The 22996-nt window shown below is 36.3% G+C and overlaps 1 protein-coding gene across 2 annotated transcripts in view; it reads right to left on the bottom strand.

Moving 5' to 3' along the window:
• itgb1a (integrin, beta 1a) overlaps positions 1-22996 on the bottom strand; it is a 48235-nt gene that overhangs the window by 13531 nt on the left and 11708 nt on the right. For both annotated transcript variants that reach the window (XM_056450192.1, XM_056450193.1), the window contains exons 2-11: positions 9059-9125; positions 8717-8802; positions 7141-7360; positions 6785-6955; positions 6228-6466; positions 5336-5491; positions 3570-3665; positions 2993-3082; positions 833-973; positions 445-647 (exon numbers count right to left, since the gene is read on the bottom strand). In XM_056450192.1, the coding sequence (XP_056306167.1) occupies positions 445-647; positions 833-973; positions 2993-3082; positions 3570-3665; positions 5336-5491; positions 6228-6466; positions 6785-6955; positions 7141-7360; positions 8717-8802; positions 9059-9125 (1469 nt within the window). The remainder of the gene's footprint in view (positions 1-444; positions 648-832; positions 974-2992; positions 3083-3569; positions 3666-5335; positions 5492-6227; positions 6467-6784; positions 6956-7140; positions 7361-8716; positions 8803-9058; positions 9126-22996) is intronic.

Genomic DNA, 22996 nt, shown 5'->3' with positions numbered 1-22996 from the left:
CCGTAACTCTCTCGAATGTGGGAAAGACAGTGAAGGTGGACACATCAGAGAACAATACATGTTTCACATTGTTCACAGCCCAAGATTTTTGCTGCTGGCACCACTGAAACTGGCGTTGAGTTTGGCATGAGTGACCAAAGGCTAGGCTATAGCCGCTCAGCCATGTTTATTGACCCTGTGGAGCTCCAGACCAACAGTTTTGCTGGAAACGATGGAGTTGAGGTGCACATTTAATTCTGCAGCGAGTCGAGTCGGATACAATCGGGTTAAGCAGCCGGATATACCTTTCAGACAGCTTCCTCTTGTGTCCACAGTTCCTCCTGTTGGATGTGGATCTTCTTCTTGGTGGTTTGCTAACATTAGTCTGGATTCTGCAGCTAGCGGTTTATAGTATTGTGTTCAACTGTACTTTAAAACTTGACCAAAGACGTGTGTATTTCTCACCTGCAGGCTCCGCACTCAAAGGATCCGTTGCCGTTGTGGCACAGCGGGCTGTTCTTCATGGCGTGTTTGTGACATTCACACTCGCAGATGAAGCTCAGTGTTATCTCCACCTCCTCAGTGAAGCCCAGCGGCTTGATCTTTATGGTCTCCGTCTTGCCTTGCTTAGGGCAGCCTTGAGCCGTGATGTTAATGTTGAACGATACCTGGATATATAAATCAAAACAGACTTACTGTACAGACTCAGAAATGACAGGCTGCTGGTGTCAGGGCCCGGTTGCATGAAAGTCCAAATGTAATTTGGCTTAGGTGTATTGCTGAGGGAGAGCAACAGAGCAACTTTTATGCAATTGTGCCCTGGTGCATCTAAACACTGCTGATCTGGCCTCACCTCGTCTCCGATTGAGATGTTGGAGCATTTCCTTCCGTTCTCTCCTTCGTTCACCACGCCGTTCTTACAGCGCGACTGATACGTGATGGTCACTCCTTCAGGAAGCTTACTGTTCTCCAGGATCACCTCTGAGGAAAGAGACTGACACAAAAACACCAGCTGCTTTTCAAATCGAGCATATTTATATTTTAAAAAGAGAGTCATTTGTGCAAACTAAAATTAAAATCCTACAGTTGAGTCAAGCGCCCTCCAGCTGTTGTAAGATTAATGGCACATAATGGCATTGGTTTCGTGCTTTATGCATGACCGAAGCTAGTATCAGTCAATGGGATCTATTTTAACGATCTAGGAACAAAATCTAAAGTGCATGGCGCAAAAGCACTAATAATAATAATAATAATAATAATAATAATAATGATAATAATATTACTACCACGACGACGACTACTACGACAATGGCTACTAAAAATTCTATGACTACGATGACGATGACTACTACTATGACTACGACGACAACTTCTACTACTATGACGACACCATTCTACTACTACTACGACGATAATGACAGCTACGTCGACAATGACAACCACTGCTACTATTATTACGACAATGACTGCTGCTACGACGACTACAACTACTACGATGATGGCTCCGACGATGATGACTACAGCTACTGCTACGATGATGGCTACTACCACGACGATGACTACTACTACTACAACTATGCGACGACTACGACGATGACTGCTATGACTACTGCTACGACTCCTATGACTACGGCTACTGCTACGATGACAACTTGCATTACTACTATGACGACGAAGACTACTACTAATACTACAACATCTGCTACGACAACTACTATGACGATGAAGACGAAGACTACTACTAATACTACAACATCTGCTACGACAACTACTATGACGATGACGACGAAGACTACTACTAATACTACAACATCTGCTACGACAACTACTATGACGATGAAGACTACTACTAATACTACAACATCTGCTACGACAACTACTATGACGATGAAGACAAAGACTACTACTAATACTACAACATCTGCTACGACAACTACTATGACGATGACGACGAAGACTACTACTAATACTACAACATCTGCTACGACAACTACTATGACGATGAAGACGAAGACTACTACTAATACTACGACAATTGCTATGACAACAACTACAACGACCACACTACTTCCACTACTACAACGGCGAAGACTACTACTACTACTATTATGACGACGGCTTTAAAACCTTTAAAATTATGACATGACACATGAATGAGATTTTATGCATGCTTATGAGAACTGTTATTAAGTGTCATAAACTCAGTTATGTCATTTGTAAATGGAAAGATGACATTGTTTGTGACAAACAGATACATAACAGCCTTCATCTTTGTCATGATGACATTAACAAGACAGCACAACTTAAATCTGTCATAAACATGTTTGTCATTATTGTGTCATGAATATTTTACGGATCATGTTTTCACTGTTTTTGTTATTAAAATGTCTCTTTAAAAGTGCCATTACTCTGTTAAATCATTTTAACAGCGTCATTAACAGGGGCATTGCTAGATATAAAGCTTTACTGAGGCACGCACGGAGAAGAGCAGCGCGTCAGGGTCCAGCAGAATCGGTGTGAGAGGTGCGCGGGTATGGATGTCAGTTTGATTTTTGATTAAACTACATTGCTTTCACCAGCGTTGGTTTGGTTGTTTCAGAATTACCACTCTTAATAAATACACTTGCATATGAAGTAAATCATATCTCAAAGCATTTACTGGGGCACTGGCAATTTTTACTGGGGCACCAGTAAATTGGGACTAACGACGGCCCTAGTCATTATTTTTTAATGACATTTTAATGACAAATTCAGCTTGTACTACTGTAGTTGAGGTCAAAACAAACATTAATGATGCTGTTATAAAATCTATTTATGACATGGTCTTGGTAATGTCAAGTTGGCCTAACAAACAGTGTCATCTTTGCATATAAAATGCCATAACTGAGCAGATGACACTTAATAACAGTTGTCATGAGCATGCATGAAATCTCATTCACGTCCACTTGTCATGTCATGATCATAAAGGTATTATAAACACCCCTTCAAGTGCTGCCTAAAAACCTGTACTCACATTATAAGCATCAACAATGAGATTGATAACGTTGCTGGAGTTTGCTGAAAGCGTGCCGACTGCAGACTTTGGAATCAGATTTTTGAGTTCCTGTGGAAAAAGGGGAGAAAAAAAAAACATTGAAAATATTCATGGATCTTCAGCACAGGGACTCGGGGTGTTTGTTTTACAACCGTCCTCTAAACTGCAGACAGGAACTCTAAATTATGGCTTTGGCATTCAGATCAGTCCAAACTGGGAAACTATTTTTGAGCTTGTGGATTTCCAAATACAGACAAGCCGGATTCAGCCTGGTGAGTTTTAGGCTCACAATAGTAAAAACATTCAATAATAGCTTTTTAACAGGGACATGACATTCATTTGAGTTTTGTTTTTTTCAGTTTTTTGAACTCACAGTTATGCGAAACACTATTTCTTTCTAAAATGGTCTGTCTTTAAATGGACAGCTCAAAAAACAAACAAGCAAGATAAAAGACTTTCTCCGAGGGAAATAAACTAGACATTCATAAATATGAGTGTTTCTGCTCCAGCACATGCAATCCCTACACAGCATTAAGATAATCACCAGTGGACCTACTTTATAAACAGGCTGAAACTCTTCTGTAACAGCGAAGATGGTCTGAATATTGTTTTCACTTAGTTTCTGAACCAAGTGGGCAATCGAGGGGTAATCCTAGTCGAGAGAGCAAAGAAAAGAAATGAAAGTTATGCTGAATCTGTCAAACATCCAACAGTCTGGTATTAAAATTAGCTGAAGACGGGGAAGTAAACATTATAGGCAATAATCATGCAAAGTATTAAAGGTAGACAATTAAAACAGCCCAAAATATTAACTTGAATAAGTTAATTTGTAATTGAATATGATATACTTAACCTACAAGATACCTGGGAAATGAATATTTCAATTATCTTAAATATCAACTGACTATATTCTGTTATATGGAAATAGTTGTCTTTTAATTGTGCCAAAATAATTAAAATAAAACAAAAAAATAACAAAATTACATACATATATTTAAAAAGCAAATATACAAATAACAAGAATACAATACAAATAAAAAGAAATTACAAAAAATGTATTTAATAATTATATTATATTTTACAATGACAAAAAATTGAAATAAAACAGACAATTTAAAATGGAAAAAAGTATTTGTGCATGTTAGCAAAAATTAATAATAAATTAATAATAATAAATTATTATGCAAATGAAAAACAAATTGTAATGAAAAACAGACAATATAAAACAGAAAAAAACTATTTGCGCATGATCAATATCCACAAAAATGTATAATAATAAATTTTATTATTCATAATAAATTATTTTGCAAATTACAATAGAATTTTAATAAAAAAACTGACTAAAAAACTATTTGTGCATGATTAATATTAGCAATTTTTTTAAATAATAAATACTTAATTATTTTTTTGTAAATTGCAAAGAAATTGAAAAAAAAAACTGAAAAAACTATTTGTGCATGTTTAATATCAACACAAATTAATGACAATACATTTTTAATAATGCACTGGTGTGCAAAAGCAGTGATATTGCTTCTAGAACAAAAAAGCAATACAAACCACTTACAATTAAAAGTCATTAATTATCACTAATAATTGAATGAATTGAAAAATGATTGGTTTTGCAGTTAAACGAAAAAAAGAAATAACATTTATATATATACATATATATATATATATATATATATATATATATATATATATATATATATATATATATATATATTGTGGAGAAGTGAGACTGAGTCTGGGGTATAAAGAAGGACGCCAGACTCCAGCTCAGGGTCAGTTTACCTGGCTAGCGAGCGTGCTGTGGCAGAGCCGTGAGCAAATTCTCTGAGTGAGTGGATACTGGTATACAGTGGTTACGTTTGATTGTTTTTTTTTTTCTTCTTTGGTTTGTTTTTGTGTTATATATATTAGTCTTTATATTTAATTTGTTGATTTGGTACTTTGTATTTTTGTATAAATATTTTTGGACTTTTTATGGACACTGTATATATATATTTTGCACTGGACATATCCTCCACATCGTTGTAAATAAATACCACCTTTTTTACACTTCCAGGTCAGGCCATTTTGTTTTGGATTCTTGCCATTGGGTTTTTTTTTGTGTTGTTTTGGGTTTATTGTGGTATTAAGGCCTCCCACGCGTCCTAGTGGGCCCACTCTGGGTTCACTACATCACATATATATATTCAGTTGATATAAAAGATAGATCCAATGCATTATTTTACTTCCATGTTAACCCTTTGTCTCTTTAATTCCTTCAAACAAAATGCTAGCTATAATAATGACAGTGTATGAGCTCAATCATATACATACGTAATAATGGCTCATGGTGTACATGTCGTTTTCTAAGTGACACCTCCCATCATTGGGAAGCACAATTCCTCCTAGTTTCCCGTCTCCAGCAAAATGGAAACCTGCGTCAGTAGAGAAAACCAACAAACGGGTGACGTTTCTCCAGCCAATGTGCTCCTGAGAAGGAGAAGAAAAAACACACACATGAAGAAAGAGGAAAAAAATGAGGCCAAGGGATACAAAGAATGAGCTGAAAGTACAAAAACAGACTGAGGACACAAATGAGGCCATATTACAGTACATTTTCCACTGTTAGGGCTACTGAAAATAACCACATATTAAAGGGCTCTCATTTTATTATTAAAAATGTTCCTAGTTTAGTTTTGTCTCATATGACGAGTTTACATGCATACAAGTAAAAAAGTGAAACGTGCTCTCTGATTGGTCAAAATCATATGGATGGATTACATTTAAAAACTACAGAGATTCAATCACAGAACCAAGCAAATGTCACTAATGAGACATATAAATAAAAAATAAATAAACATTTTATATAAATAGTTAGCTAAATGCTAAACTGTAATAATTATGCAATTAATTTAAGAAAAATTATATTTCATTTTTTGTCATTGACTCTCTAAACTCCACCTCTACTCTGCTCTGATTGGTCGTAAGTCTGATGTGATTGGTCAAAATCAAACACTTATTATTTAGCTCTTCCTCAGCACTTCTTAAACACTTTATCTAAATTTATCTAAATATCCAAGCAAAACAACACAAGCGTACTCCTATTCCTGAGAGAGAAAAAAGACGCATACCATGCACGCACGCACGCATGCACGCCACGCACACATTAGACTACATGCAAGTTCACTATCTAGGGCAAACCCTCCTGGTTTAGTTTTATACTCACTCCACAGACGGCCACTTGCATGATGGCATCGAATCCTCCCTCAGGAGAGTCCAGGTTTCCAGAAATCTGCTGTTGTCCCACCAGACTGTTGAAGCGCTGCCCGTTGCTGGTCAGTTTGAGCACGTTTTTGTAGCTGAAGGGGCTGGTGCAGTTCTGGTCTCCAGTGCAGGGGTTTAGAAGCTTGGCTGGAGTCGTGCTGATATACGGCATGACGGTCTTCTCCACAAAAGAGCCGAAGCCTGGCCCCAAATGAACAAATTAGCATATCAGATACAAAAATAAATTAATTAAAAATAAATAAACACATTTTCTCTGTTTGAGCTTTAGCGGTGATTGTGACTCTTTATTTTAGTATTAGCATTATCAATTATTATTAATTATTAATCATTATTATTATAAACACACACACACATATACATATATATATACACATATATATATATATACATATATATATATACATATATATATATACATATACATATACATATATATATATATAAATATATAATATATAAATCCTGGCACATAAATGAATGTCCAGCTTAAACTCTGACCTATCCTGAAGTCTGAGGTGATCTTGGACATCTCCTTCATCAGACTCGTGCCCAGGTTCTTGACATTCTCCAGGTCGTCCTTCATGGAGTAGGACAGGTCCATCAGGTAGTACAGGTCTATGGGATAGTCCTCAGCCCGCTTGAACTTCAGTTTAATATTCTGAGGTTCTCCTACAGCAACAACACTGGTGTTAGTATTATCCAAATCACCAGCAGGGAAGTGTGTGAAAAAAAATTCACAGGAGGGCGAATAATTATGACTTCAACTCTATATGACATGGGTATACCAGTGCTGATGCAAATTCTAAATGCAACGCCAGTCATTATAAACGGCATGGAGTTACTTTCACACACACCAGATCTGAGCTGGAGGCTGAGTTTCTGAGGCTGGATCTGCGTGATGTCCTCAGGTTTGAGTTTCTCTGCTCCTTTCTTGCGATTGGTCACTGGTGTGTTCTTCAGGATCCTCTGGCTGCCGTGCGGGTTCTCGATTTTAGCTTCAGTGCAGCCTCTTTTCTTGAGCGACTCCAGCTCATCACAGCGCGCCGATGTGGGCTCTCCTTGCTTCAGAAACTCCTGTTGGGAGCAAATAATAAGTTGGTTATTTGAAGGTTATTAAAGGTTGTTTTTTTGGCAGCAATATGGGATCTTGACCTTTATTCCTGTAACTTTAGTTGTTGAAGTTAGAAAGTGTGTCTTTTTAATAGTTTGAATTTACTGTATATATTGTCTGGATTGGTGTTAACATTACAAAAAGTCACTGAAAGCCACTCTGTTAACCCTTGTGTATTGTTCAAATTGACCTCCCTTTGCTTATGTTGGGGGCTGTTTTTGCCCCATTGACTTCCATTATAATCACAGTTTTGATTGCAAAGCCATGACAGCATATAAGCATGCATTCATGATTGCTGGTGGTTTTCCCTGTTGGTAATAGGAAAAACTTGTCATTTTTACTGTTGATCATCAGTTGGCAGCATTAACCCTTTAGATAGGCCTGTACAAAAAAGTTTCTGGCTTTTATATGAAGTCCTATAGAGTAAAACAGCAAATTATAGTGTGTGATTAACATTTTGCTGTGCATGTTTGATCATTTAAAGAAGCTGATAATATAAGGGGCAGCCTTTTGAGCAATGTTGTTGGGCAATATTACAGAGCAATGATGCTTGGTCACTTTACTATTAAACAAATGGGCAACAATTATATCTGGTCCTGTGTTTATGTGGTTGCCCAGTGATAATGTGAATAACCCAGCAACCCAAAGTCTGCTCTAAAATTTATCCTGTGCATCATCACTCTTATTCTCATGAATTCTGCATTTATTTGATCAAAAGTACAGTAAAAAACACTTAAAAAATCAGTTTCTCTAAACAAAATACTGTGCAATGTCTTTTTTTCTGTTACAGCAAGCTGCATTTAAAGCACAATGACTCCAGTGTTCATTGCCTATGACTTACTTATGTACTAATGCATGCAACTAACCCTAAACCATTCCCTGACCATGCATGAAGTGAATTAACATTACTCAGTACTTCAATATTTAATAGTCACCCAGTAAATTGCAATCAAAACATGTAATGAAATGTAATGAATTAGAGCATTGGCTTTTGCAGTTTTCATTATGAGTTTAGTTAAATTAACTGATTAACAAATGAAACCTTACTGTACACAGGGTATACACAGGAATTAGAAAGTTAAGACCTTTTTAAGAGACTTTCCATACATGTTAAGATCTCTTCGCCACTTTAGGTATTAACCTGTAACATTGGTGATATTTTAACTTGTAGTATATTTACGAAACACTGATTGTAAAATACGAATCCTAAACAAAACATCATTCATATACTGAGTAATATCCAGCAAAAGGTTAATTAGTTCTGATTTCATGTGTGCTTTAAAGACAGGAATGACTGAGGCTTATGAACACACACTCACCGCATCAGTGCACCATCCACATTTGGCTCCCACTTGTATGCACTCGCCGCAGGACAAAGCGTTGGCTTTAATGCACTCGTTGCCCTCTGAGAACACAAGAGACAGCAGTTTTCAGCGAGCAGCAAAGCGTCGATTCATTTGCATCGCTGTAATTGGAGCCAGAGATGACTACTCTAAGTTTTTCCATTATGGTTAATGCTCCGACCGCGCTGGGTGGAGCGACTCTGAGTAATGTTGTCAGTATTTAACTGCGGAGCGAGAGAGAGAAATCCTCGCTTTGTCAGAGATTTATTCATTATGTCAGGACAGAAGAAGAGTGAAAGATGTGGGGGTTTACGTTACCCTGCTGTGCACGACTGCAGCTGATGATCCCTAATAATGCTGATATGAAAAGTAGCTTCAGGTCCATCTAGAACAGAAAGAGAACGATCATAAGAAGTACATTCGAGCATTACGGATGTGACATTCACAGTAAAAACTCATAGCATACATTCACAGAGAAAGCATTTTACAACATTATACTGAAACATCAGTTTACATTTTACAAGAGCTGTGTGATCAGAAAAATATTAATCTGTAAACATATTTATTATTTTAAATGAGGGAAATAAACATGCATTATCAAAAAACAAAACAATCAATGAAATCAATGCTGGAAAACAATTGAAAAGTGTTTATATTATTAAAATTGCATCTAAATGTCCAAACTGTTGAGTTCCAAAGGCTTTTTATGCAATAGAAAGGATCTACAGTAGTGATGTTATAAGAACCATCAGCAGCTGGGCTTCTATCAGCCTTTGTTAATGTGCAATTAGAAGTACGGCATGGGAAACGAGGGTCCCGCTTTATATTAGGTGGTCTTAGCTAATATTAATTTGTACCAAAAAAAAAAAACAATATACTTAATGTACTTGTTCATAATGCATTGTTGATGTGGGATATGGGTCGGGTTAGTGGCAGGTTTAGTTAAGGGTTTAAGGGATATCAACAGTCTACAATTAAGTGTACTTACAGATATAAGTACATGCAGGTATTTAATCAATCTTTTGTACAATTTAAAAACATCTATCTATCTATCTATCTATCTATCTATCTATCTATCTATCTATCTGTCTATCTGTCTGTCTGTCTGTCTGTCTGTCTGTCTGTCTGTCTGTCCGTCCATCCATCCATCCATCCATCCATCCATCCATTTATCTATCTATCTATCTATCTATCTATCTATCTATCTATCTATCTATCTATCTATCTATACATCTATACATCTATACATCTATACATCTATACATCTATACATCTATACATCTATACATCTATACATCTATCTATCTATCTATACATCTATCTATACATCTATCTATACATCTATCTATACATCTATCTATACATCTATCTATACATCTATCTATACATCTATCTATACATCTATCTATCTATCTATACATCTATCTATCTATCTATCTATCTATACATCTATCTATCTATCTATCTATCTATCTATCTATCTATCTATCTATCTATCTATCTATCTATCTATCTATCTATCTATCTATCCATCTATCTATACATCTATCTATACATCTATCTATACATCTATCTATACATCTATCCATCTATACATCTATCCATCTATCCATCTATACATCTATACATCTATACATCTATACATCTATCTATCTATCTATCTATCTATCTATCTATCTATCTATCTATCTATCTATCTATCTATCTATCTATCTATCTATCTATCTATCTATCTATCTATACATCTATCTATCTATCTATCTATCTATCTATCTATCTATCTATCTATCTATCTATCTATCTATCTATCTATACATCTATACATCTATACATCTATACATCTATCTATCTATCTATCTATCTATACATCTATCTATCTATCTATCTATCTATCTATCTATCTATCTATCTATCTATCTATCTATCTATCTATCTATCTATCTATCTATCTATCTATCTATCTATCTATCTATTATCATTTTTACTCTTTTGTTCCTGGCGAACCATTTCTAATACTATCTGATTAAGTGGTCAGTATATTATTAAATTGCAATAAGACTAAGATTTTGAATAGATAGGTTGGTTTGCGTTGGGTGAGGAAGGAGGACCAATCTCCTATATTTTTCATAGGGCCCACAATTGCTTGTAGATTATAAGCATCTCTATTTGATCTGAGGTTGAACGGCTGAAAAGGTGTTTTATTGCTGATATGTAGAGTGATGACCTCTAGTTCACGCAGTAGGGCTCGTCTATTCTCAGCTCCTGCAAGAGGAACCATGAGCTGATTTAAATACCACCTCTCAAATAGCATTCCTGGGTAAAACTAATTACCATTCACCAGTCAAACCCTTTCCTAGTGGCTCCTGCCCCTTGTCAGAAATAGTGTTGACTCTTTTTGGCAAGAGGTGTTACTCCAGCGGACAAACAATATATTTAAAAACCTACAGGAGAACACTAGAAACTTCTGTACCACTTTAGGTTAAGTCAATTCCTGCTATTAATTACCAGCATAATGTCTGCCTATTATTGCAATATTACCTGCCTTTTAGTAGTTATAAAATATGATTTTATTCTACTTTCCTAATCCTACCCGAAACCTAAATCCAACATCTACCTTAATAACTATTAAGCAGCTTATTAGCAGTTTATTGAGCTAGCAGTCTTAGTTAATAGCATGAATTGTGACTTGAAACAAATGGTAACATTTTAAAATAAGGTTGCATTAGTTTATGCATTTACTAACACGAACAAACAATGAATGATACATTTATTACAGTATGCAAGTTAAAATTTATGAAAAGTTTTATTTAATTTGTATGTTAATAATGCATTAGTAAATGTTGAACTATAATAAATAAATGCTGTACAAGTATTGTTCATTATTAGCTCAAGTTAGTAAATACATTAGCTAATGAAACCTTATTGTAAAGTACGACCAAATAAATGGTTACCGAAAAACCATTTAGGGAAATGTGTGTGTGTGTGTGTGTGTGTGTGTGTGTGTGTGTGTGTGTGTGTGTGTGTAGTCGATGGAGAAATATACTGATCACACAAAGGCTCGTAATAAGATTACTCTGATCTATTATGGTTATTATTATTATTAGAAATCCCAGTTTAAATGTTGTGTTCAATAGTCCGTGTAGTTCCTGTAAGACACTGATCTCTCACTGGACTCAGAGCACTTCTGCCTGCTGGAAGCAGAAATGGCTGATCTTCCAGGTAAAGTAGTATTGATCAGTGTGTCCTGTGAGACTGTGTGTTGTGTCTGGTTAATAAATGATCCTCTGTTTGGCTCCACGTGTAAGTGAAGCACTTTTGATGCACCGATAGCTTCAGCAGAGTGAGATTTATTTTAGAAATATGGGCTAACACTAGGGTGGAGTGACAAACGATGCACACACTGTAAAAATATTTGTTTTCATATTACAATTTGTTAAATTAAATTAATGTAGTATGGTTATAATTAATTAATTCAATTGTTTTGCAATTAGCTGAACTTTCAGATGTCATGTTGCACTTATATATGACTTAAGTGGATATTTAAGAGTTAATAATTACTTATTATTATAATATGGTAAAAGTATGACAGATGCATACTGACATGCGATTATGGTAAATTACAATGTTCGTTAAGTTAAAAAAAATTATAAAATAAATAAATAAATGTAATGTTTATTTAAATATGTTAACCACAATTAAAAATGTTAACAATAAAATTAAAAAAGTGTTTAAATATTATAATATTTAAAATATGTTTAAGTACCGCTGCCAAAACTTTAAGTACGCCTTCAGCAAACCTCCTAATACCTGCAGCACAAGGACTTTTATGATCATCAGCAGTGCTGGATCTGTTCAGCTAAATATTTGACTGTGTTATTGCATCGCAAATTACTAAAATAATACAAAACGATATAACTAAAGCAATGTCCACCGTGCTGAGCGAGAGCGCTTCTCTTTCTGTTAGACTGAACAGTCACATCATCGATGATGGAAGCGTGCTCCGGCTCGGAAGGTAAAATGGAATGTGAGTGCAGGTCATTGGGGGAAAAGGGAGGGGGACAAGCCAGCTTCAGCACGGTTCAGGGGCCTAGTGTGAATAGGCCCTAAATGTAATAGCTAATAACCAACTATAAACTCAAAAATGACTTTTGCTCCTTGTTTAAAGTACTAACTAAAAATCTGCATAAATTATAATAAATTACAAGCAAAACTGAATAAATAAACAGAGCTTTATGGTTTTCTGGGGAGTCTAACAGTGTTCAAATACAGAAATGCAACAATCAAACGTAAAAAATCATGATCATCATCGTATAAATAAAATAATAATTTTTAAAATTCTAATTAAATAATCAAATCCTGCGAAGTGACGATACACACACGGTGATATCGATGCTCAAACGATATATTGTTCTGCACTAGTTCAATCCACTTAAAGTTGTAAAAACAAATAGGTTAACAAGCGATTTGTGTTGGAAAACATGAAGGTTTGTACAGAACCCAGCATTTTTTACAGGGTAATTCACATGTGATTAATTATTTAAAGCTTCACAACCTTTTTTACTTATTTTATTTATATTTTATTTATACTTTTATATTAAATGTTTAAATTAAAATGATCTGACATTATAACAAAATACTAAATGTAATGCAAAATGCACAATTTAAAAGTGCACGTATGATAGCTCCTTTACATTTCAATTAAGTACCATTTAAATAAATTATTATATAATATGAGGGTACATATTTTAAATATAGTTAAGATTTTAATTAACAATTATTCACAAGTTAAACATTCGCCACAGCGGAATGAACCGCAAACTATTCCGGAATGTTTACACAGTGGATGACCTTCCAGCTGCAACCCAGTACTGGGAAACACTTATTCACACTCACACTCATACACTACGGCCAATTTAGTTCATCAACTCCCCTATAGCGCATGTGTTTGGACTGTAGGGGAAACCGGAGCACCCAGAGGGAACTCACGCCAACATGGGGAGAACATGCAAACTCCACACAGAAACACCAACTGACCCAGCCAAGGCTCGAACCAGCGACCTTCTTACTGTGAGGTGACAGTGTTAACCACTGAGCCACCAGATTTAGCCACATATTCCAGTTAAATCATTTTGAATCATCTACTTCGTCTTTCAAGTTACGCAATAGTTCTGCACACTAAGCAAAAATGTACAAACCTGATGCAATAATAAGACACTCTGGCATCCATCAGAGTATATCAGCATCCAAAAGGGTTTGACAGACGCTTATAACATGATACTGGTGTGATGTAAGAGCTGTGTGATTAAACTACTATACTACACTATACACTACAATAAGCACTACACTAAACACTACACAAAGCAAAGCAATGGCAGCTCTGCAGAAATCACAAACACAAGAGGCCTGAGTGAAGAAAAAAGCAGCAGAAGGCCGTGCGGGACGTCCAGAGTGGAGCTGAAATGCCTTTTACTTCCTTGCTGAACGTATTGCATGTGGTTTCCATTACAGTGAATGGGCAGAGATGAGGTGCGGGAGGATTCCAGCAGTTTAACAGTACAGCGAGGCTCTGTGGGAACTCTGTGGAGGAGCAGATTCAATCAGGAGGAGCTCAGAAACACCTCTCAAACATGTTAGGCAGACTCGCAGTAGATGAAGTCCTGGGTAATTCGGTCAATGTCAATGTGTGTGTGTGTGTCTGTGTGATTGTGTTTGTCTGTGCTCCTTTGTGCATGTGTATCTCTGTGTACTGTTAGTGTCTGTGTTTTTCTGTGGGAGTATGTGTGTGCTCCTTTGGGTGAAGTGTGTTACTGTTAGGGATACACCGATGCCATTTTTTGGAACCGATCCGATCCCAAAATTTAGAGTATCAACCAATACAGATCCGATCCCGATACTGTGCCGTTGTTTGTTTTTTAACCATAATACAGTTTCTATAGTTCTGGTGCTAAACTCAGATAATATATCTTTTTAAGTAAAAATAACAGACCTTTAGGCCTACTGTATATGACGACACAAACTAAATAAAACATGATGCTTGCTGTAAACTAGGCTACATTATTTGAGCATTCGTTATGACATTAATCTGTTGTGGTCCAGCTTATGTTTCCTTTATTAATATTAAGATTTTCTTTGAAATCTGTAATGGGTTACCACTATTGACAGTAATCATTGGTAAAATAACCAGCCTTTCAGCAAAGCCTGATATTCTCCTGCAGGTTTGACGCAGACTAAACTAAAGTGTCTGAGGCCAGTTTTCCTTCTAAAACACATTCCCTTTCTGTTAATGACTGTCCATATTGCGCCCATCAGTTTCACTTTGATTAATTATATCAACTACTTTGACCACAATGAGCCAGGCTTCACAAACTATTCGCAGCACTGAAAGTATTCCCCTTGGAAGAATAAACTCAGTCGGAAGGATGAGAGAACAGAAACTTATTGTGAAAATAATACACAGAGCGATGCATGCCACGTCTGCGCAGCCGGTGTATGAAAGAAGCGCTTGATGCACCACTGAGACACAGCGCGCAGCCCTCCGGGATCTACGGACATTTCCGCTGCCAAAACAGCAGAAAAAGGGAAAAAATGAGTGCGTTGAGGATCTGTCCAGTGTATTAATGAGCCTTTTCTTTTATTTTATAATTATTTTTTCTTGGGGTTTTCACCTTTATTTGATAGGACAGTAGAGGTTATTGACAGGAAAGCATGGGGAGCAGAGAGAGGGGAAGGATCGGCATAGGACCGCGAGGCGGGAATTGAACTCGGAGTGCATGTGTCGACGCACAAACCACTACACCACTGGTGCCGACTGAGCCTTTTCTAACTGATAATTTCAGGTAACCCTCTCTACTCCAGTGTTGCGATCTGCTGATCTAACAGACACAGCGCAACATGATTTAGAAACAGCAATATACTCAGCAGGTCAAAAAAAACCCATTTAATGCAAAACTAAACGCATTTCTCCACTGATTATTTATATTATCAGGAACAAACAGTCTTGGGGAACGTTTCTCGAGTTGTTATGACCTCGACACGCAGTTTGAATTGAGATTGAATTGAGAATGACTGACAGGCGCAGTGGAGGGAAGCGCTGAGCTGAACATGAATTTAAGCACTTGAATATTCATCTGTGCTTCACATTAAACTGTAGAACGGCTTCAGAACATTTGGGATAGAGTAGGCATACATCACAACTTTCTAGTGCCTTATAATAGGCTACATCAGTGGCTTTTGTTAGCTTATAAATAAACAGAATATAGCGCACATGCAAGATTGGATTTGGATCGGTACCAGCTGGCAGATCCAATCCCAATCCAGCAAAAATATGCGGTATTCAAACGATATCTGATCCAAGTATCGTGATCGGTGCATCCCTAGTTTCAGTCTGCCTCGATGTGTGCGTGTGTGTGTGCGTGTGTGTGTGTGTATGTATATATATATATATATATATATATATATATATATATATATATATGCGTGTCTCTTTGTATGCTTCTGTGTGTGTGTGTGTGTACATATGTCTCTGTGTTTTTGAGTGTCTATATGTGCTTCTGTGCGTGTGTGTCTTTGTATGCTGCTTATGTAAGTGTGTGCTCCTTTATTTGTGTGTCTGTCAGTCTCTTGGTGTGTCTCTCTATCTCTGTGTGTGTGTGTGTGTGTGTGTGTGTGTGTGTCTTTTTGTGAATGCCTGCATGTGATTCTCTGTGTGTGTCTGCTTACGTGTGTGTGTCTGTTTCCCTCTGTGTACGTATGTGTATCTCTCAGTGTGAGTGTGTTCCTTTAGGTGTCTGTGTTTGTGTATGCTTATGTGTGTGTCTCTCTGTGAGTGTCTGTGTGCTCCTTTAGGTGTGTGTGTCTGTCAGTCTGCTTACATGTGTGTGTCTGTATCTCTCTGTGTACGTATGTGTATCTCTCAGTGTGAGTGTGCTCCTTTAGGTGTCTGTGTTTGTGTATGCTTATGTGTGTGTCTCTCTGTGAGTGTCTGTGTGTGCTTCTTTAGGTGTGTGTCTTTTTGTGCGAGTGTGTCTGTTTCTTTTTGTGTGTCTGTCCCTCTCTCTCTCTGTGTGTGCACCCTGAATTCCTCATGTTGTGGGGACCACCATAAGTATAGCAAAACCAGTAAACTTTGACCTTGTGGGGACATTTGGACCCTATGAGGAAAGCGGCTCATAAATCAGACAGAATGAAGTATTTTGAAAATGTAAACCTGCAGATTGTTTCCGGTGAAGTTTGGGTTTAGGGGTAGAGGACCGAATATGCAGTATGTACAGTAGAAACAGCTAAGAGGAGAGCCCATAAAGATAGCTGTACAAGTGTGTGTGTGTTTCTCAGTGAGCCGTTTATACACTCAGTGTGCAGACAGCATGTCGGGCAGTGTGACCAGATTAGACTGTGTGTGTGTCACTGAGAGTTTAGATCTTTGAGGTCTGACTGAAGCACCAAAGCTTTTGGCTACTATTAGAGATGCAGAAAAAACTGATGTTTAGATATAAACTGAAAACGGTATACAAAACTAAAATACATTTCAACACTGATCTAAAAAATAACAAATGACACAATGAATTTAATGCAAAATAATGAAGACTGAAATATTGTTTTCTGGCTTAAAAGGATGATCTAAATAGCACTATTTTAAAGCAAAAAATGAATATAGTAGTTGTTTTTTTTAGCTCATTTGCATAATGACAATGCATATTAAAATAATGTATTATTACAGCATGTAGGAGTTATTAAATCACAATAAGCCATAACATGACATTTATATTTTAACAATGCATTATGCAGGCATGTAGTTACAATAACGGCAAATGACTTTAGACAGTTGTATTAAAAATTAAAAATAAATAGAACAAAAAATCTAATAAAATTCTGTCTGGATCTTGAATCTGATTGGTTGATAGCCGTGCAATACTCTGCAAATAACAGCACTCGTCCAGCCTCTTAACCCTTTACCCTTGTGTATTACTCTGCCCATATACATCAACAAGCAGAGGACACTACAGTTTGACAAATATTGCTGCTGTTGGACAACATAATGTAGTTTTGAGGCTTTTTTAGGTGAGAATGTAGTTGTTTAGATTGCCACTATGCAGTTTATCTATAAGGATAGTGCCTATTTTAAAAGGATAGTGCCTATTTTTACTACTTTGAGCAAAGACGGTTGATAAAGTTCATCCCCAAGATGGCGACAAAGACTGCATAATAAGCCCTTAGAGAAAAACAGCGTAATTTATAATTACAGCTGATCAAATCATTATAAGTCGATCTCTCTCTTTTGTATGTTGTAGTGCTGTATTTACACAGTAATAACTGTGTAATACACTGTATTTACACCATAGTAATAATGTGATCTCTCTACTGCAACAGAGAAATACTGGGAAATCTCTGTAGACTGATGACATTTCATGCCGTTCAGCCTTATAATATTAAAATGTGAGCAAAATCACTTGTTTTGTCATCACTTTAGACATTATGCTAGAGAATCATTCAAACACTAGCTCTACAGTGACGTAATGATATTGATCTTAAAACTGCACAGCCCTGGCCCTATAGATATATATATAAATATATATATAGATATATATATAGTAAAATGACCTAAAACTTCACAAATTGCCATAAAACACCAAAACAAACTTGGCTCCTTCAATGCAACACTAAAGACAAAAACATTACCCTGCCTTTTATCTGACTACTTCCACTCAACAAAAAACAAATAAGCCTGGTCAGCGCTCAATGTTTGTTTCATCCACCCAAGAAAAACAGATTCTGGTTTTTTATTAAGAGTGTAAACATAAACCATCTTGGGTGACAAAATGAAGTAACTAACACAGCCGCTGTTCGGGTTCTGTTCACTGAGGTTTCACAGCTGGACTCAATAATGCTGGGGGAGGCTGAACAGAGAGCATCATGGGAATTTCACCGCTATCTACATAACTACATGTCTAAGACAAAGCCAGAAACGCTGAATGTCTGCTCTTTTGGAATGAGAAAGGAAGTCGATTTTACAGAACTTTCTTCTAATCCTGCTGTAATTTCCTTTGGCATGTTATAAAGATGCAAAGATAACATCCAAAGCATTTGTATATGCAAAAAAAATAGTAAAACACTAAAGAGAGGCTAAAAAGGAGCAAAGAGAAAAACAGGAAAAGGCTGCGGGACACTGAAGTACCTCCTCCAGCTCAGAAACTAAACTTCAGACCACCTCTGTCTTTTCTTCTCTTTTCCACTGCAGACTGGGATCAGAACAAATGCCCCGTCCTGAAACTGAGGCCAAACACAACCATGCCTTAATCATATCCCTTTTAAAAAGCAGTGTGTAATGAAGTCCAGGTTCAACAATCTGAAGCCAGCCGCTGCTTCTGTTTAGAGCCAGATCAGTCTCAAAAATCATACACTTACAAAATATAATTCATCAGATCAAAACACAACGCATAATTAAACAAATCCTATTCATAGCAAGGAAGGAAGAAAGGAAAAAGGAGGAATGAAGGAAAAAATAGGAAGAAGGGAAGGAAGGAAGGAAGGAAGGAAGGCAAGGAAAAGGAAGGAAATAAAGAAAAAAATTAGGGAAGGAAGGAAGCAAAGAAAGAAAGGAGGGAAAGGAGGAAGGAAGGAAGGAATGAATCAAGGAATGAAAGGAAGGAAAGAAAAAAAAGAAGGAAGCAAGGAAGGAAAGAAAGAAAAGGTAAGGAAGAAGGAAAGGAAGGAAAGAAAAAGGAAGGAAGGAAGCAAGGAAGGAAAGAAAGGAAGGAAAGAAAAAAGAAAAAGAAGGAAGCAAGGAAGGAAAGAAAGAAAAGAAGGTAAGGAGGAAGGAAAGGAAGGAAAGAAAAAGGAAGGAAGGAAGGAAGGAATGAAAGAAAGGAAGAAAAGAAAGAAAAAAAGGTAAGGAAGAAGGAAAGGAAGGAAAGAAAAAGGAAGGAAGGAAGCAAGGAAGGAAAGGAAGGAAAGAAAAAAGAAAAAGAAGGAAGCAATGGAAGGAAAGAAAGAAAAGAAGGTAAGGAGGAAGGAAAGGAAGGAAAGAAAAAGGAAGGAAGGGAGCAAGGAAGGAAAGGAAGGAAAGAAAAAAGGAAAATAAGGAAGCAAGGAAGGAAAGAAAGAAAAGAAGCTAAGGAGGAAGGAAGGAAAGGAAGGAAAGAAAAAGGAAGGAAGGAAGCAAGGAAGGAAAGAAAGAAAGAAAAGAAGGTAAGGAGGAAGGAAGGAAAGGAAGGAAAGAAAAAGGAAGGAAGGAAGCAAGGAAGGAAAGAAAGAAAGAAAAGAAGGTAAGGAGGAAGGAAAGGAAGGAAAGAAAAAGGAAGGAAGCAAGGAATGAAAGAAAGAAAAGAAGGTAAGGAGGAAGGAAAGGAAGGAAAGGATGGAAAGAAAAAGGAAGGAAGGAAGGAAGGAAGGAAGCAAGGAAGCAAGGAAGGAAAGAAAGAAAAGAATGTAAGGAGTAAGGAAAGGAAGGAAAGAAAAAGGAAGGAAAATAATAAAAATAGGTTTATAGCTAGATAAATTGCACTGTTAACTCAAATATATATGTAAAGAGCCCTAATGTTCCATGCATACAATGAGAAATGTGTATGTTGTAAATCAGAATTAATAACAATTATTTAACATCAGTGAAGTTCATCTGAAGAGACAGAACTTTGGGAAATTCTGCTGAAAATAAGGCACTTGTTTGTGAATATGGCTAAAAGAGTAATGCTCTTTCTTTATAACGGGGAATATTGACCAGGCTAATGCTCAAGTTCAGCTCCATCCTTCACAGTCATCCGGGATCAATAACACTTTCTGCTGTACTGCACATTACTCAGTCAACCGCAATTCAACAACGACACAAACACAACAAGATGTATGTAATCACCGAGCAGCAGAAAGACACCCGGATAACAAAACAACACTGTACAGGCTATTACAAACGCAACTAGACATGTGCTTTTCCAGAAACTAATGTGAGTTACCTTTGCTAACACAAAACATTCATTTAAGAAGCCAGAGTGTTTACTATTGTACTGTGATTTTACAGTGTTTCTGGCTACATGTTAAGTGTCCAGATGAGACTTGGGTTCCTCTTTTGATGTAAATGATTATTGACTAAGTGGAAATCCCTAAAAATGAATAAGAAAAAAAGCACAAACTGCCCACAATCTTCTGTTCAAGCAATTGGTGTGATGTTAAATTGATTTAGCAAATGTATGCAACCCTGTCTCAGTGGTAAAATATACACGCCATGGGGTGAATTTCTGTATTTTAGGTTGCGTCTTGCATGTTTCAGTGTAACAACGGTGATAATAACGTGTTACACTTTATGCAAAACAGATTCATGCTAATCTGGCCACATTATATTGCAATGACATTTAACTAATGAGGCTGGGTTGAATATACAGCTGAACTAATCTAGTTTGGTTCCACCCTCACTCCAACCCCATCATTTCATCTTCTCCACCCTCTGGAGCAAACCACAAACTCAACCATCCTCCAAAAAAACATCCCAGGAATCCCTGAGATGTGTTTTCCCTGTGACCAGAACAAAGGCTTTTATACGCTCTTCCCAGCATCTCTGTTAGTATCAGTCAAATGCGACTCAAATGAATCAGGCTGGGTGAGAGTTAGCTCTCTGTAAAGCACACATTTAATGCATAGACCGCACTGAACATGATATATTAGGCCTCTGAGAGCTGTAGCTGACATTATTATGGGTTTGGGGCTGTCATGATGTTACTGCTTCTGCCTGACTAGTCCCTTTTAACCGTCGCGTTGGCTTTCTCTCCCTCACGTTACAAGAATCTCCCCCTATCATACAGGAAACCAGCATGTAGACTGGACAGCAGCCAGAAAACCCTCGACATTAAAAAAATAATAAATGAGACCTCGCCAAAGAGACCCTTCAGCCAACACTAAGCACTTATAGGACCATATGGGGGTCAGAAATCAATTTATTTTCCATTATTTAAGCTCTTTTCAATTGCAAAGTGACTCTTTTTTCACAGTGCATCCAAGTGTGTTATAGCACATTCACGAAGTGTAGAATAAAACACTGTAAGTGTACTGTGCAATGATCTTAATTATGTAATTTGAATTAATCATCAAACAGCAACATGAGTGGATCAGAAACTTATTTGGATGTTTCATTTTGACATCATGTTACATTACTGTACTGGTAACATTTTATACTGTACATCGGTCAAAGATGGGATATCGAATTTTGGTGTTCACATCAGATTACTGAAGAAAGTTTATGCATATTAAATGCAAGTTTGCAAGTCTATAAAGCATATTAAATGCAAGTCTGTGCTAATGCTTCAATTAACTTTTGTGCAAATAAAATAGGTGACAATGTTTTATATAAATAAGTACAGCTCACAATTGGTAGCTTTTTTTAGGGGATTTCAGCTTTATTTTTGATAGTTTATTTATTTATTACATATTTATTGCCACATCAGCAACTTATGGCTATTTCGTGGCCAAATGGATATACATTAAACTATTACATGATAAAAACAAATTCGTATTATATAAAAAATAAATAAATTACTTAGACAAATATATAAAATATAAATAGATAAAATTTACAAAAAATTTATTGAAAGTTAAATATGGTTTTTCAGTTCTATTTTTGATAAAAAATGTAAAACTCTTCCTGGTGGTACGTTTTTAAAAATGTCCATCAAAGTACTCTCCTTATAAAAATCCTATTTTGAATAGTTTATAAAAACGGAATCTAAACTTCTACATTCCAACAAAATATGTTTGATGGTGAGAGCAGTCTGGCAGATATTACATTTAGGTGATTCTTCGTTATTTAATAAATATGAATGTGTCAACCTTGAATGTCCAATTTGACATCTGGTGTAGACCGTCTGATCATGCCTGGTTTCGAAATTATAATTTGCTAAATGTCTTTCATTTATTTTCGGATTAATTTCATATAATTTGTTGTTGATGCAGTTGTCCCATTTCCTTTGCCATGTTTTGTTTATGTATAATTTTTTATTTTTGATAGGACAGTGGAGATTTACAGACAGGAAGGTATGGGGAACAGAGCAAGGGGAAGGACCGGCAAATGACCTCGAGCCGGGAATCGAACTCGGGTTGCCGTGAGCACCTCAGTGCCATGTGTCGACGCACTAACCATTAGGCTATTGGCGCCGACAATAAGTAGCTTTTATATATATATATATATATATATATATATATATATATATATATATATATATTTAAAATAATATATTATATTATATATAAATAATAAATTCTATATTGCAAAAATATTTA

Source organism: Danio aesculapii, chromosome 24 (assembly GCF_903798145.1).
Source record: "Danio aesculapii chromosome 24, fDanAes4.1, whole genome shotgun sequence".
Classification (NCBI taxonomy): Eukaryota; Metazoa; Chordata; class Actinopteri; order Cypriniformes; family Danionidae; genus Danio; species Danio aesculapii.
This window is presented reverse-complemented; position numbering and strand designations above follow the sequence as displayed.